This window comes from Ascaphus truei, chromosome 10, assembly GCF_040206685.1.
Source record: "Ascaphus truei isolate aAscTru1 chromosome 10, aAscTru1.hap1, whole genome shotgun sequence".
Taxonomy (NCBI): domain Eukaryota; kingdom Metazoa; phylum Chordata; class Amphibia; order Anura; family Ascaphidae; genus Ascaphus; species Ascaphus truei.
Genome location: NC_134492.1, coordinates 7244883 through 7258831, shown reverse-complemented (window position 1 = coordinate 7258831; position 13949 = coordinate 7244883). Strand labels below are relative to the sequence as shown.

The 13949-nt window shown below is 36.6% G+C and overlaps 1 protein-coding gene across 42 annotated transcripts in view; it reads left to right on the top strand.

The window, feature by feature from the left end:
• ADGRL2 (adhesion G protein-coupled receptor L2) overlaps positions 1-13727 on the top strand; it is a 141318-nt gene extending 127591 nt beyond the window's left edge. For 6 of the 42 annotated variants that reach the window (XM_075615683.1, XM_075615681.1, XM_075615687.1 and 3 more), the window contains 9 exons: positions 1670-1761; positions 2589-2633; positions 2888-2914; positions 3564-3732; positions 5453-5581; positions 5985-6081; positions 8637-8765; positions 9507-9524; positions 11759-13727. In XM_075615683.1, coding sequence (XP_075471798.1) covers positions 1670-1761; positions 2589-2633; positions 2888-2914; positions 3564-3732; positions 5453-5581; positions 5985-6081; positions 8637-8765; positions 9507-9524; positions 11759-12513 — 1461 coding nt within the window. In that variant the 3' untranslated portion in view covers positions 12514-13727. Of the gene's footprint in view, positions 1-1669; positions 1762-2588; positions 2634-2887; positions 2915-3563; positions 3733-5452; positions 5582-5984; positions 6082-8636; positions 8766-8978; positions 9061-9506; positions 9525-11070; positions 11124-11758 lie in introns of those variants that run through there. The other 36 variants (XM_075615690.1, XM_075615692.1, XM_075615691.1 and 33 more) reach the window with 25 other exon arrangements.
• Positions 13728-13949: the final 222 nt, after the last annotated feature.

Sequence of the window (13949 nt, the reverse complement as noted above, 5' to 3'; positions counted from 1 at the left end):
GCTGGGTTCTGTCCCACCTGAATCTAACTTGATAGCGTTACCTGTTCAGAGGCATTTCAGTCCATTGGACCACTTTGCACTGTTGAGCACTATTAATAGCCCCAGCAGTATTGCAGTGATTCATTTCTGCCCATTGTGTTGCCAGTAGGAGTCTGGAAAAGGTGGTCTATTGTTTTCTTGAGTCAATGTTTACTTACAAAAAAAACCCCCACACTATTATTTTTAATCCCTTACACAACAAAGATGGCAAATTGCCAAAGTTTTTTAACCTGAAGCATACACCCTTATGTGAAGCCAAAAAAACACATTGTTCTACTTAGTGTGTGGGTGTGGTAGGAAGGGGATGGATACTCCCCATAGTTATTACTTCATACATTTCCTATAATTCTGCACAGATGGATATCCTTTGTGGTTGGTCGAGGAATTGGTATATGTTTAAGCTCTATAGTATCAGGCAGCCCCTGATACAGTGTTCTTTTTGTCACGACTTGTTCTGGAAACATCTGCAGTACATTTTGAAAATAGCCTTTTGGGTTTTCCAAATGAATGCGTCTAAACTACAATGTTACACGTTTGCCATGTTGAACAAGTAGGCTGAGAATTGAAACGATGGTTAATACCGTTGCATTTTGCGATTTTTGCTTCTTTGTTTCCGTCATTCTGTATTCTCTTTCCACCGTATTACTAAATCGAGCTACAATAAACTCTGTGACAGTCTTGCAAATGCGAGGTTTAGTTCTGTTTTACTCCTTTGCCTTCATATCCCACTTAACTCGCTTCATAAGATGGTTGTGTTCACTCATTTTCTCATCCTTTCCATTCTGTCGGCAAACTGTGTTTGAACCTGATTAATAATGAACGTTACTCGCGAAAGACATAATTCGAAGTGATGCCCGGGATGTCAATCTAATGTGCATTGTTAGATTTCCCAAATGAATTTTATTATGCAGTGTTTTATTTTAGTCCTTTTTTTTAACCTTTGCATGTTATTAAATATTACATATTGTTCAAAAGTTTGGATAAATGGTGTTGTTTTCTGTGCATTGATGTAATGCCTTAGTATTTATACTCTTTTTTTACTTTTACAATATATCTGACTTTGAGACATTTTTCTTTTAGAATGTACTTCTGAAATAACATTCTCTAAATTGCATTTCTATTTATCAAAGAGAGGATTGTATTTGACCATTTTTTTTAAATGTTCTAAGATATTTGAAATAAGTCCCTGCACTTTCCTCACTGTAACTATAAACACACCATTTATTTATGCAAACTAGCTGTAGTAGAACGTGGTTCTTTACTTGTTCGTCCTTCTGAAAATGGGATGTTACTGTATTTGACACGTTCCAAGAGGGGCACTAAGGCACTTCGGCTACAAATAAAAAAAAAATAGGTTTCTTTTTGTCAAAATATAAGCCAACATTTCGGTTTGACAAATCCTTACAAGGCTGCACTGACACCAGAAACGTTGCTAGATCTTTCTGCTATAATCTTTTCTTCCGAAGTGCCTTCGTTCCTCTCTTCTCTTGGAAATCTGCACCATGGAAAGACCTGGATCTTCCCGGAGCACCGGTAGAAGTGTTGCGTTTTGACTTGTGGATTGGTGTGCCACATTTCCAGTCATGTTGTTACTGTATGTGAAGTTGTCTTTCATCTTGTTTGTCCGCAGCTCAATCTTATCTTCCTGGTGATCACGTTGTGCAAAATGGTGAAGCACTCGAACACTTTGAAACCAGATTCTAGTCGATTGGAAAACATTAAGTAAGCGTTTGCTTCGGTTTGGGCGTTCCCAGATTTGATACTTTCATTGTAAACTGTTTGGATTCTGAGCTCCTATCCAATCACAAAACATGTCAATTACAACCAACTGTACTATGCTTATTTCCATCACTTTGTTACCACAATGTCAGACGCACTGGTCAAAACTGGAGCATTTGTTCCCTGAAATGATGCTAGCAAATTGTATAAATAAATTAAAGTACTCCGTAGAAATAGGGTAATTTAATTTGCATTTAAATGCAGTTCAAAATGCTGATCTCGTCCACAAGGCTGGTATGATTATGTTAGGTTTGCTTTGTTAAATGACTTTTTGATTTAGGGATTCTAAGTACTTTCCACTTGTAATCCTGCGGTCCTCAGAGAACCGACTCTATTACTATTGTTAACTTGCAGATTATCAGTTGTATTCATACTAATTAAACAAATGTTTGCTTTAATCCTGATGCTGCATCAAATCTGCACAATCCCTTTTTAGAAAGAGGCGTTCTCCAATTAAAGAGCATTTAATTTGACAGCTGCTGGTTTCCTTGTACGACCTTTAAAAAGTATTGGCTCATATTGTTCAGGTTTTGCGGACAATGCACAGATTTTGTGGTTGGTGCGAATGGTACTTTAGTGTTTGAATTGGAATCCTAATGTTTCCCTGTGTGGTAAAATAAGGCAGGAAGGACATTAACATCTTAGAAACTAGACTGTAGGTTAGTGTCAGCTTCATTGCATGTTGCATGATGGGAGAGAGCTAATTTTAGCATCTCTGTTTCTCTCTCCTTTTCTTCCCTTTCCTCCCCCTGTCTCTCCATCCACACCAGTAATTACCGTGTTTGTGATGGCTACTATAATACGGACTTACCTGGGTAAGGTGAAACCTTACTTTAACTACTATAGCATGACTTTCTTTTCTTTAACCGCTTTAATCTATATATTCCAAATATCCTTTTAAAAATACCTCATTTACTAGCAAACTTGAATGTTTGTCTTGTTCGCCACTGCTTTCTTATATTTTCAAATTTTTGTCCTAATTTTACATAAAGTATAAAAATGTATTCTTTCTCTGTCTCAATTCTGTCTAACAGTTTTATTTCTCTCTTCTGCTTAAAATGCTTTCTAGATATGAAGATAATAAGCCCTTTATCAAGTAAGACCATTAGTTAGATGTGGAATGCCCTAACTGAAATATCCCTTGTCACTCATTCTGTGCCCTGGTTCATTTTCTTTTGAATCATACATGCAAAGTCTTTCCTTTAGAGTTTATTTTGCATATACTCCATTTTTGCCATAGTGTTGTCAGGTTCTGTCATTGGTTATTCAATTTTGTTTAGCTTCATTTCAGCTTTTATGATGAGACATCAAGGGCGTAGAAGCCAATAAAAGTTTGTTGTTTGTAGTGACGCCGTGTGTCAGTTTTTTCTTTAGGACTCACCTATGGATTATAATAAAACAGAGGTTATAGACGGAGTGTTAAACCTCTGTATTTTAACCTTTCGAGTCCTGGAGCTCTCGAACTGAAGTGGTTAAAATATTTTCAACATTCAGTGCAAGTCTGAGTCGAGTTTCCATTGTGGTCCGTTGCCTTTTTAGTGTGAAATCCCAAATTCAATAGCGCTTTCTCATTGAATATGGCCAACCCCTCCCCCCCAAAAGTTGCTCTGAATGAGAAACATCTGCAAACCTGTGGCTGCAATGTTAATATGTTGGGGTCGCGTTGAACATTTTTACTTGTTTGGAATCTTTTGTGTTGTTTTTTGATGATAATTTGTTGCTTACATCCTTTTTTCTCTCTCCAGGTCCTGGGTTCTTGGTGCTTTTGCTCTTCTGTGTTTACTTGGCCTAACATGGTCCTTTGGTTTGCTGTTTATCAACGAGGAGACAGTGGTGATGGCTTACCTCTTCACAGTCTTCAACGCTTTCCAAGGAACGTTTATTTTTATATTTCACTGTGCCCTTCAAAAGAAAGTAAGTTGATGTCAATTCACATTTAACACTTGAAAAATGCTAGAGACCACTTTTCATCTAATGAGTGTTTATGTACTGGAAAGTTGTTAAACCCATTTTAATGACATGGATATAACACGGCTCTTTAAAGCCAATTGAAATAAGTATATATGTTTTCAATTATTTTCACACACTCAACATGGAAATGGAAATGGTTCCTTAACATATTGAACTGTAACTTTGCTTTATGAAGGAGTACATCTTAATAGAAATGGTATAAATCGTTTCACTACTTGCGGTATGTTGAACTTGGAATTCAATTCCATGTCTTTCTTTATATCTTAAAATATTCATTTGATTTGATATTAAGTGGCGTTAGCAAAAATGATAATCCAGCACAAGTCAAGTGTGAAAAGAGCATACCCTACAGCCAAGCAATTTCCCCTAAAATGATATGCAAGAAGTCATTTAAGGTTTCAAAGTTTCCGTGCTGCTCACTAGATATCATCCTGTCCCTGTCTGCATATTTTATCTAGTCTTTTTATTCTATTATTACAAGCCGGTCACTAAATTGAACAGAGAACAAGAATTGTGAAAGTGAAAACTATTATGTTTCCAGACTTGACAAGATGATAGGGCTGCTACTTCCAGCCATTCTGAGCAGGCTGTAATTTAGAGGTAATGGCAGTGGAATGTGCAATACCGACAGATAAGGTACATTCACAGCAATATAGGCACGAGGTAGAGTGGTCCTACAGGCTGTTATTTAGGTAAAATAAAATGTTGATTGTTCTTGTCCCTGTTATGTTGTGCTTTGGAGCAGTTAATACCCATTAATGTTCGGCGGTAAATTTTTCAGGTGTGGTTTGTTCTTTTAATAACACGCACAGCTGTATACAGTATGTGTCAGTTCTTCCTGAGCACCCGCATCAAAATGTGCACATGCAAGCATTGACATTCTGGCGCTATTAAATTGACTCGTTAGGAAGGCGTGCATGTAAATCTAACCGGTTTTGAACATAGGCTTGTTTTCTCATACGCTGTATGGAGATCATGTTAACATAACCTATGAACAGTTGTATATTGCTGATTTAGTTCTTTATTCCTTTGCGTTAGATATTTAGTGAAAACATTCCAAACGCATACATACTGCTCATCGTGAGTCAGTTCTAACAGGATTCTTGTATCCCGCAATTTTTTTTGTAACAATGTTGTAAATTTAAGATCAAACTTGACTTCTATACTCTACAAACCACTCATAAATAGCCTATTGTTTTTCATCTAAAAAGATTCAGTATTTTTTGGGTAATAGTACAAAAATATGACTTTGTGGGGAATGCAAAGTTTTTTCCACATATTGAAATAAATGGCTTCAAGGACCGAATATCAACAAAGGTGAAAGCCATCCATGAAAATGTACTTCATTGGGTGCTGCGGAAAAATAATGATTCATTTAGCCTGGATTCCTTTGAATTTCAGTTCAGCTAAGAATTACTTAATGAAAGAATCTTAAAATTTCGTTATGACCCTAGAGAGACACTTCAACAACACCTTTATAATAGATGCTAATTAAGTCCTTTTAAGAATGTCAACTGCTCCAGTTTTGTTGCCTTTTTAGCAGCAAATCAATGGTATGGTAAACAATTTACTGAAGAATATTTCATCATATGAGGTGTTGTTTATTTTCCCGTCTGATGCCGATTTGTTTTTTCATCCTTGTTTTAATTTTTTTTACTCGCAGGTGCGCAAAGAATACAGCAAGTGTTTCCGACACTCTTATTGCTGCGGTGGTCTTCCAACCGAGAGCCCCCACAGCTCAGTAAAGGCGTCGACTACAAGAACTAGTGCTCGATATTCCTCCGGCACACAGGTAACAAAGAGGTTGACAGCGTTTTTAATTAACCTTATTTATAGCAACTCTTCAGAGACCCATTCAGTTCAGATGCACTAATTGTCTTCTCATTATAGTGATCTAGATGGCAAATACATGCTTTTTCTTTTTTTCCTGAAATTGATTGTTTTTTTTTTATTTTTTATATAATTTCCTTAAGGTTTCTGCTTTACTTCCAATTTTGTTGTTCGGAAACCTGTTCTACAAAAATGTAGTGTTCCAAGAATTTAATCGCAGTTAATTTAATTGGAACATGATGGATACTATATTCTAAAAGGAAGGGTTGCTTTATGCTACCGAATCAGTTTGTGTGCCAACACTTACAGCTAGTGCTGATTGTAATCCAAAAAGTAACGATTGTTGTGTTGCTTTTTCTGAACAGAGCCGTATCAGAAGGATGTGGAATGACACAGTTAGAAAACAGTCAGAGTCTTCCTTTATCTCAGGTGACATTAACAGCACTTCTACTCTTAACCAAGGTAACTGTCAACGTTGCATCACAATTTCAGACTACTAATGTTTTCTGACTCTCTTTTTGGGGGGAGGGGAGGGTAGGGGGGTAAAAAAAGTAAACCTGTATTTCCAAAACGTACATATTTTAGCCATGCACGTTTATTTAAAAGCCTTGTTTTAAAAAATAAATGAATACACAGTGTGGAAATTGACCTTTTTTTATGAAAAATACTAATTATTGCTGTAGCCTTAAAGCAAAGCATATAATTTCAAACTTTTTTCCTAGCCTTCATTAGTTAAATCTGAAACCGCAGTGGAAGGAATTTTTAAAAGGATGATTTGAGGCTATATCATTAGCTGGACACACTGTATCAGTAGTTGGCGTTGGTTCACATCTGGCACTTGAAGAGTTAAGTCCGCAGTTACGGCTCACAGCTTAATGGCCTGTTTAATTCCATGGCACTTTTGCCACATCCTTATACTCTCAGTGCATAAATCCACAATTAGCAGTTTCTACTTATGTTTAATTGGCCAACATAGTTTAGACAATAGCGCTCCTTTGTGAAACTTGTAATAAAATGGCAGCACCATTGTTTCCCACTTTTTTTTTGGCGTGTTAATGCAGCAGTGCTAACATGGCATACCGGGTCTGGCAAATACATTTTAGAGTTTATGATTTTTCCGTGGAAATATAGCTTTTTACCTCAGACGTAAATTCTCAGTATTTGAAAAAGTAAGTTACTGTTTTCTCTGCAACAAGAGGGAAAACGCAGAATTTGATCCAGTAACACAGCATGCTCAACGCCAGTTCTCAGCCCACCCCCCCCAAACAGGTCAGGTTTTCAGATATCTCTGCTTCAGCACAAATGGCTCTGGTTCAGTTAAAGATGGAGCCTCTGATTGAGCCACCTGTGCTAAAGCAGGGATATCCTGAAAACCTGACCTGTTTGGTGGGGGGGGGCTGAGATCTGTCGTTGAGCACGCTGCGTTACTGGATCGAATTCTGCGTTGTGCCTCTTGTTGCAGATAAACCAGTAACTTACTTTTTCAAATACTGAAAATTCACGTCTGAGGTAAAAAGCTATATTTCCACGGAAAAATCAAAAGCTCTAAAATGTATTTGCCAGACCCGGTATACCATGTTAAAACGGCAACATGACTGGTAAAAGGTGTAATCCATGACATTTCAAAGAAGCTATTTTTTGTTGACCTTTGACTGCCCTTTTTATTCTGCGTGCATAGATTGTTCTCTCTCTTTAGAGGAATTTGCTTTTCTCTTTGCTTTTGGGAGTGGAACAATTTTGGAAAAAAGTACTCTCTGGTTCTAATGTTTTGATTGCCTCCTTTTTAAAGCCACACACCCTGAAAATGTGTGAGGATTTTCTACCTTTTGAGTAGATTGCAATCGCACGCAGATCTAAAGCTGTAAAACAGAAAAATACTTCACGTTTTCCAAACATTTGTGAAACGTTTTTCTAAGATTCGTGGATATTTCCACTTACCAGGCCATTACTGGAATAAAATAACCTTGAAATAATGGAGTTCTCAGTTTAATTCTAGATATTATATAATTAATATCAGATGGAATGCTTCTGGTAGTACCATTCGATTTCTCTTTAAAAAATGCGTTTATCACAATGACAATACCACTTTGTTTAGTATTTTATGATTTCTGATGCTAGAATTTGAGAATGCAAAGTGCCCGCCCAGCTTGCTCTGTTGTGTTAATTTCAACCATAGTTGTTCCGGTTTAAACATAACGTTTTAGGCACTTTGCATATTTGAATTCATCTGCTTTTTGTAATCTGACTGTTCAAAATGAAAGCAATGCTATGATAACCGCAAGTTGCCTTTTTTCTAATTGGTTTCAATCCTTCCATTCTATGGAAGGCTATTTTGCTAGACACGTAATCATACCAGCTCTGTTCCTGGCGAGAAAGAATTACTGCTTGAATTTGTTGTTGCAGGGAAGAAAGTGTTTGAATTTACTGCTTTGAAGAAAGTCATTGTTTAAATGTGTGCTTGGAAAAAATGTGCTTTTTCTGCAGCATGTCGGCTTTTGCAGAAGCTATGCAAGGCTTTTTTGCAATTTGTCTTCTACTATCCATGTTTGTTTTTTCGTTCCCCTTCTACCTTTTGCCATCCCTTTTATTAACACAGATGTTTCCATCAGGGATTGCCCCGCTCCTAAAATATTCATTAAGCGTAGAATTCCCTATTCACGTGCAAAGGTTTAAGGATTTTTAGCAGCAGGCTGTAACATCTTGAAACATAATGTAGTGTTCTGTGCCTTTAATTACCATTCTTGTTTGACAGTAATTTTGTGTGAATTATTAAATGTCACTCTTGGATGCTGTTGACTTCAGGGATTTTTGAAAGCACCTGTGAATTAGCGAAACTTTGCCACAATTCTCCCCTTTCTCCTACAAATTAGCTGTTCAAATATAATCCGTTATTGTGAGCCGAATTACATCTGACACGTTTTACAGTGCTCATGAGCGAGAACATAAAAAAAATAAAGCCTTTATTGGATCTGTCAGAGTAAAATTAGAACTGATGTCTCTTTTTCTCTTTGCTTTAGGAATGACTGGCAATTACCTACTAACAAACCCTCTTCTTCGACCCCACGGCACTAGCAACCCTTATAACACATTGCTCGCTGAAACAGTTGTATGTAATGCCCCTTCTGCTCCTGTGTTTAACTCACCAGGTGTGCTTATACTTAATTAATTAAACTGCCATTCTTTCTCACCACATTTCTTTGGATAGAATTATAAACGTGCATTTTCCTTGTTCTTTACTTCTCTACATATTAACAGGCCTGCAGCACTGCCTATGCCAGTCTTTGAAAACTGCACTATATTATAGTAATGTCTTGAGTCATATTAGTATTTACCTATAATTATCCATGTTTTCAACACAGGTGGCATAAATCTTAATATACTATTTCAGGACTGACACCAAATGGTCCAAGAGCTCATCTTCAAGATATTTATCACTTAGAGGTACAAGTCTATGCAATACTAGGTTCAGATAACCGCTCTTAAGATTGCAGATGAAATCCGCTTATCAAGTATTTCTATTTATTGCAATGCAAGATATCTTTACATTCTGCAGCTTATAACAAAAACTTGCATCTGGCAATAAGCACTGGCACCAACTATATTATAGTGCAGCTTGATGCTGGTGTGTTGTCTTCATGAAATAAAACACAGGTGCATAGCACCATGAGTCTAGTAGTATTGTATTGCACTGCATTAGCAAATTGTGAGATGAAAGTAAAATGATGCATTTTAAAGATGTTGGCATAAAGTGTTAATAGAAGGCATTTGGTTATTTTTAAGTTAGTTTATATGTTACGTGTGTAAATCTAAATGTATAGCAACATCAAATCCTATTTTAACTTTAGTTTCTACCCTTTTTTTCTGACTTTCCTTCTGATCTTCTCTAGCGACCTACAGAGAGACAAGTATGAGAGTAAAACTTAACTTTGCCTATCAAATGTAAATTTTTTCAGCATGGTTTTTAAACAGGCACATTTAAAACATTACTATCAATCATGAAGTAGACTCAGCGGGCAAGCGGTTCACAATCTGTATTCAAAGTCAGAGCAATATTAATTTCAAATTGAATTTGGACTTTTTGTCTACATTTGGGCAGCAGCGATGGATATACTGCAATCTCCATTGATACGATGTTTGCAATGCTGAAATAATTTGCTGTTTAAAGAGTGCCGTAAAGCAGAAATGTTTTATTTGCTTATCATTTCTAAATTCCCACAGTAATCTTGCTACAGGCTAAGGAAAAACTTCCAAGTGAATTACCTGAACACAGGCGGCAAAACCTGCCTCTTCAGATGAGATAACATGGACTCTTTTGTGCTTTACTCTGCAGCATATCAGAAAAATGACACTCTGAATTTCCCCATGTATTCTATGAAAAGCGAGATTATTCTAATTTAACCAAGACTACATCTTTATGTAAAATTGAATCCAGCATGTGGTCACATTTATAAATATCACATGCAAAAAAAAAAAAATCTTTCTGTGGGAAATTATCAGATGGAATTTTCACACAAAATCTGCTTTATTCTGTTAAAGTAAAAGCCTTTGTGGCAACAGCCATTGTTGTCCCAGTCTGTAGTTTTGCACACGTTGAAATCTGCACAAAGCAGAACAGCTATTTTTTAATTTGCTGAAATGTTAAAAATTATATATATATACAGGTATATATATTCCCTGTTTTTCCATGACCTGATTAACGCATTTAAAAAAGCACTGCTTCCTTAAATAGAGCTTAATTAATATGCTGCAGCTTTCAGCATGGAATGTCACTTGGCATACACACCAGTCACGCCTTGCAGATAATGCAGCAGCCTCGTAATGCTCGGCTTCATTTGAAGATCATAACACCTTTTGTTTTTCCTCTCATCTTTCTGTAACTCAAGTGATCTTCATATGACAACAAATCGTATTTCCATTGAGGCCTTTCTTCTATTTACTTCAGCATTTAAATGTTTAATATGCATCATTGTGTTGACAAACCATGCACTTTTAGCTCCAGAGCATGTATCCATAAGATGAGAACTCTCATATCAGTAGACATTTCAAATGCATTATTTCTTTAGCAGTTACGATTCCATGGCTCAGTCTCCATACCATTCGACATCCAGTATTTATTTTTTGGCTTCATTTCTGTTAACCATGCTGACAGAAATTCCTGACATTTCTGCATTTGACCTCCATGCCCATACTAACCCTGGGCTTAACTCTTTAATTACCCAGGTGGGTTTATTCAGTGCTGTCACTGACTGATGCATACTGCAGGGCTATAGGCAAACTTTGACCTTTAAAAGCCTGGGGCAGGAACTGGCAGATAAAATATTACATTAACCAGAAAAAAGGCTGTTATTGCTAGTAATCTAATTTGCTGAACCCTTGCTCTAAATAAATTGCTGAGAAACTTAGTGATTCATCTTGTTACAATAAATCATTTTACTTTCTTTTATATATCAGCTACTCTTAGGCCAGATAGCCTGAGCAGACAGACATGATGTGAGTTGTCCAAAGTGAGTCATTCCACCTGCTGTCTATCATGTTTTTGGATGATGCTTATGGGACATGGTTCATCTAGTGTGAAAGGCGGCTGTCCTTGTTAAACAGAACTTCTTTGTATTTGTCCATTTTCCATACTTTTCTTTTTTTTTTTCACCCCCAGAAAAAAGGAAACATTAGAAATGTTGTTAAAGTAGTTGCTTGCCAGTTTGTTGGTTTATGTTGTACATTTGCCTTTGATTTCCTTTTTATGTATTGAATCAGTTTTATTATTAGTAGTATTAGCATTTTTATGATTTAGTGTTGTTTAGGACAAATGTAGCTTTTTTTTCTCTAAAACATGCTGGTTTACTTAAATTATAAGTGAGAAATTAATAATTTTGCATTAGATATTCAAGGGCCTGGTGACCCTGTTCCTGTTAAATATGTTCTAGCAGAAAAAACACCCTACAATCTGTGCTACTGCTAATGCATCTTCCCTACAAGGTGTGCAACCAATTACAGTTGGCAATGTTTGATAACTGAGCGTTTTGAAGAATTATTTCCAGTGTAACTTTGTCCTAGACTACATTAAAAAAATCTTTGTAGCTAAACCGTAAAGAAGGCCAACACAATGCACCATAATCAGTGCTCATCTTTTCTATTTCAGGACATCCACTGAACAATGCCAGGGATTCAAGTGCCATGGATACTCTACCGCTAAATGGTAACTTTAACAACAGTTACTCTCTTCGAAATGGGGACTACAGTGATGGCGTGCAGGTTGTAGACTGTGGACTAAGTCTGAATGACACTGCATTTGAAAAAATGATCATTTCAGAACTAGTGCACAACAACCTCCGGTGCAGCAGCAAGAACCACAACTTAGAGCGAACCCTACCAGTCAAAGCTGCTATTGGAGGAAGCAGTAGTGAAGATGATGCGATCGTAGCAGATGCTTCATCTTTTATGCATGGCGACAACCCAGGCCTGGAGCTTCACCATAAAGAATTAGAAGCACCACTTATTCCACAACGGACTCACTCTCTTCTGTACCATCCACAGAAAAAAGTGAAGACCGATGGAACTGACAGCTATGTGTCACAGCTAACAGCGGAGGCCGAGGACAATCTTCAGTCCCCAAACAGAGACTCTCTGTACACTAGTATGCCCAATCTAAGGGACTCTCCTTATCCTGAGAGTAGCCCTGATGTTGAAGAGGATCTTTCTCCCTCAAGGAGAAGTGAAAATGAGGACATTTACTATAAAAGCATGCCAAATCTTGGAGCTGGCCACCATCTTCAGATGTACTATCAGATAAGCAGAGGCAATAGCGACGGTTACATTATACCCATAAACAAAGAAGGCTGCATCCCTGAAGGGGATGTCAGGGAAGGACAAATGCAACTAGTAACAAGTCTTTAATAGAGATTTTGAGGAGTGGAAAGGTCTCATGCAGGTATTAAAGACTGATTCGACTGAGGCCACATCATTTTTGATTGACGGACAGCCCAGTGTGACCTTCGGTTCTCCATTGTGCAGGAGATTAATGGACCTTTCAGTTCTGTGAATTTTTTTTTATAAAGCAAAAACTTTGTATATACACAGAGTATACTAAAAAAAAATATTTGTTACAAAGCAAAGAGGTACCAACACGGTATTTAAAATATCTGCTGCTGAATAATGACTTTGTGAAAATAGTGAATCAATCTTTCCAGCCAATTTACTGCAGCGGCAAACGAACTTAATTTGTAAATATGGCTGCCCTTTTTGTGAGGCCTGCATTGTATTATATACAAGATGTAGGCTCTTAAATCCTGTGGGATAGATTTACTGTACCTTACCGTTTGACATGTCTTGGGCGCAGGGTTTTTTCCCCTGCATAGGCGTTTGCAGTTCACTGCAAATCTTTTCCATTAAGGCAAAGATTGAAAACATGTCTAACCACTAGCAATCAAGCCACAGGCCTTATTTCATATGTTTTCTCAACTGTACAATGAACTGTTATCATGAAATGGCTAAATAAATTATATTTTGTTCTATTGCTAGGGTGAAATACGTTTGTGTCCAACTGAAATATAATTGTCAATTAAATAATTTTAAAGAGTTCAGAGAAAATATTGTGAAAGACTCTTGATTGCACAAAGCTTTTTCTTACACGCTTGTTCATGGTAGTATTAAACAAGGCAAGTTCTATCCATTGTTGCATATTTTTAACAAAGAAACGGACTTTCAAGCTTTTTGATTTGATGCCAAATATTACAATTAAAAAAAATTTGAATTAAATATTTGGTGGGCAATATCGCCGTTAGTTGCACAATTTTGGTTAAATCTGTCAGATTGAACAGTGATTAAAGGCACTAGCCACTTCATTAAACGTCTAAACGAGGTGCCTGACCTATTATTTTATTTTTATTTTTAAGATAATGGTCCAAAAATATTACTTTTCCATGATCTTCCTGTCTGTTTAGCAATTAATTTATTTTATAATTAAAGCTCTACGTGTAAAATTTCAGTGAAAAATTCATCTTTTTTTCATCCTTTTCTTAACCTCAGCTGTTAATAAGAGCCCATCACTAATATCCAATGTAAAGTTTAACACCTGTTTGACAGTAAATAAATGTGAATTTTTTTCAAAACTGCTGCTCTGTTTTTTCTATGACCTTAATTGATGAGTTTAATAACTAAAGTGTTAAAAAGTTTGTTCCAAAATGCCCTACTTCCACCAAGACTTGGAGAAAACATAGGCTTATCTTGCATCTAAGGACACATAAAAAAACATTTGAATAATTATTTACTAGATATTTGATTCATACTGTATCGTATAAAATGTTATAGCCATCAGTATTCCCGATAGAGAG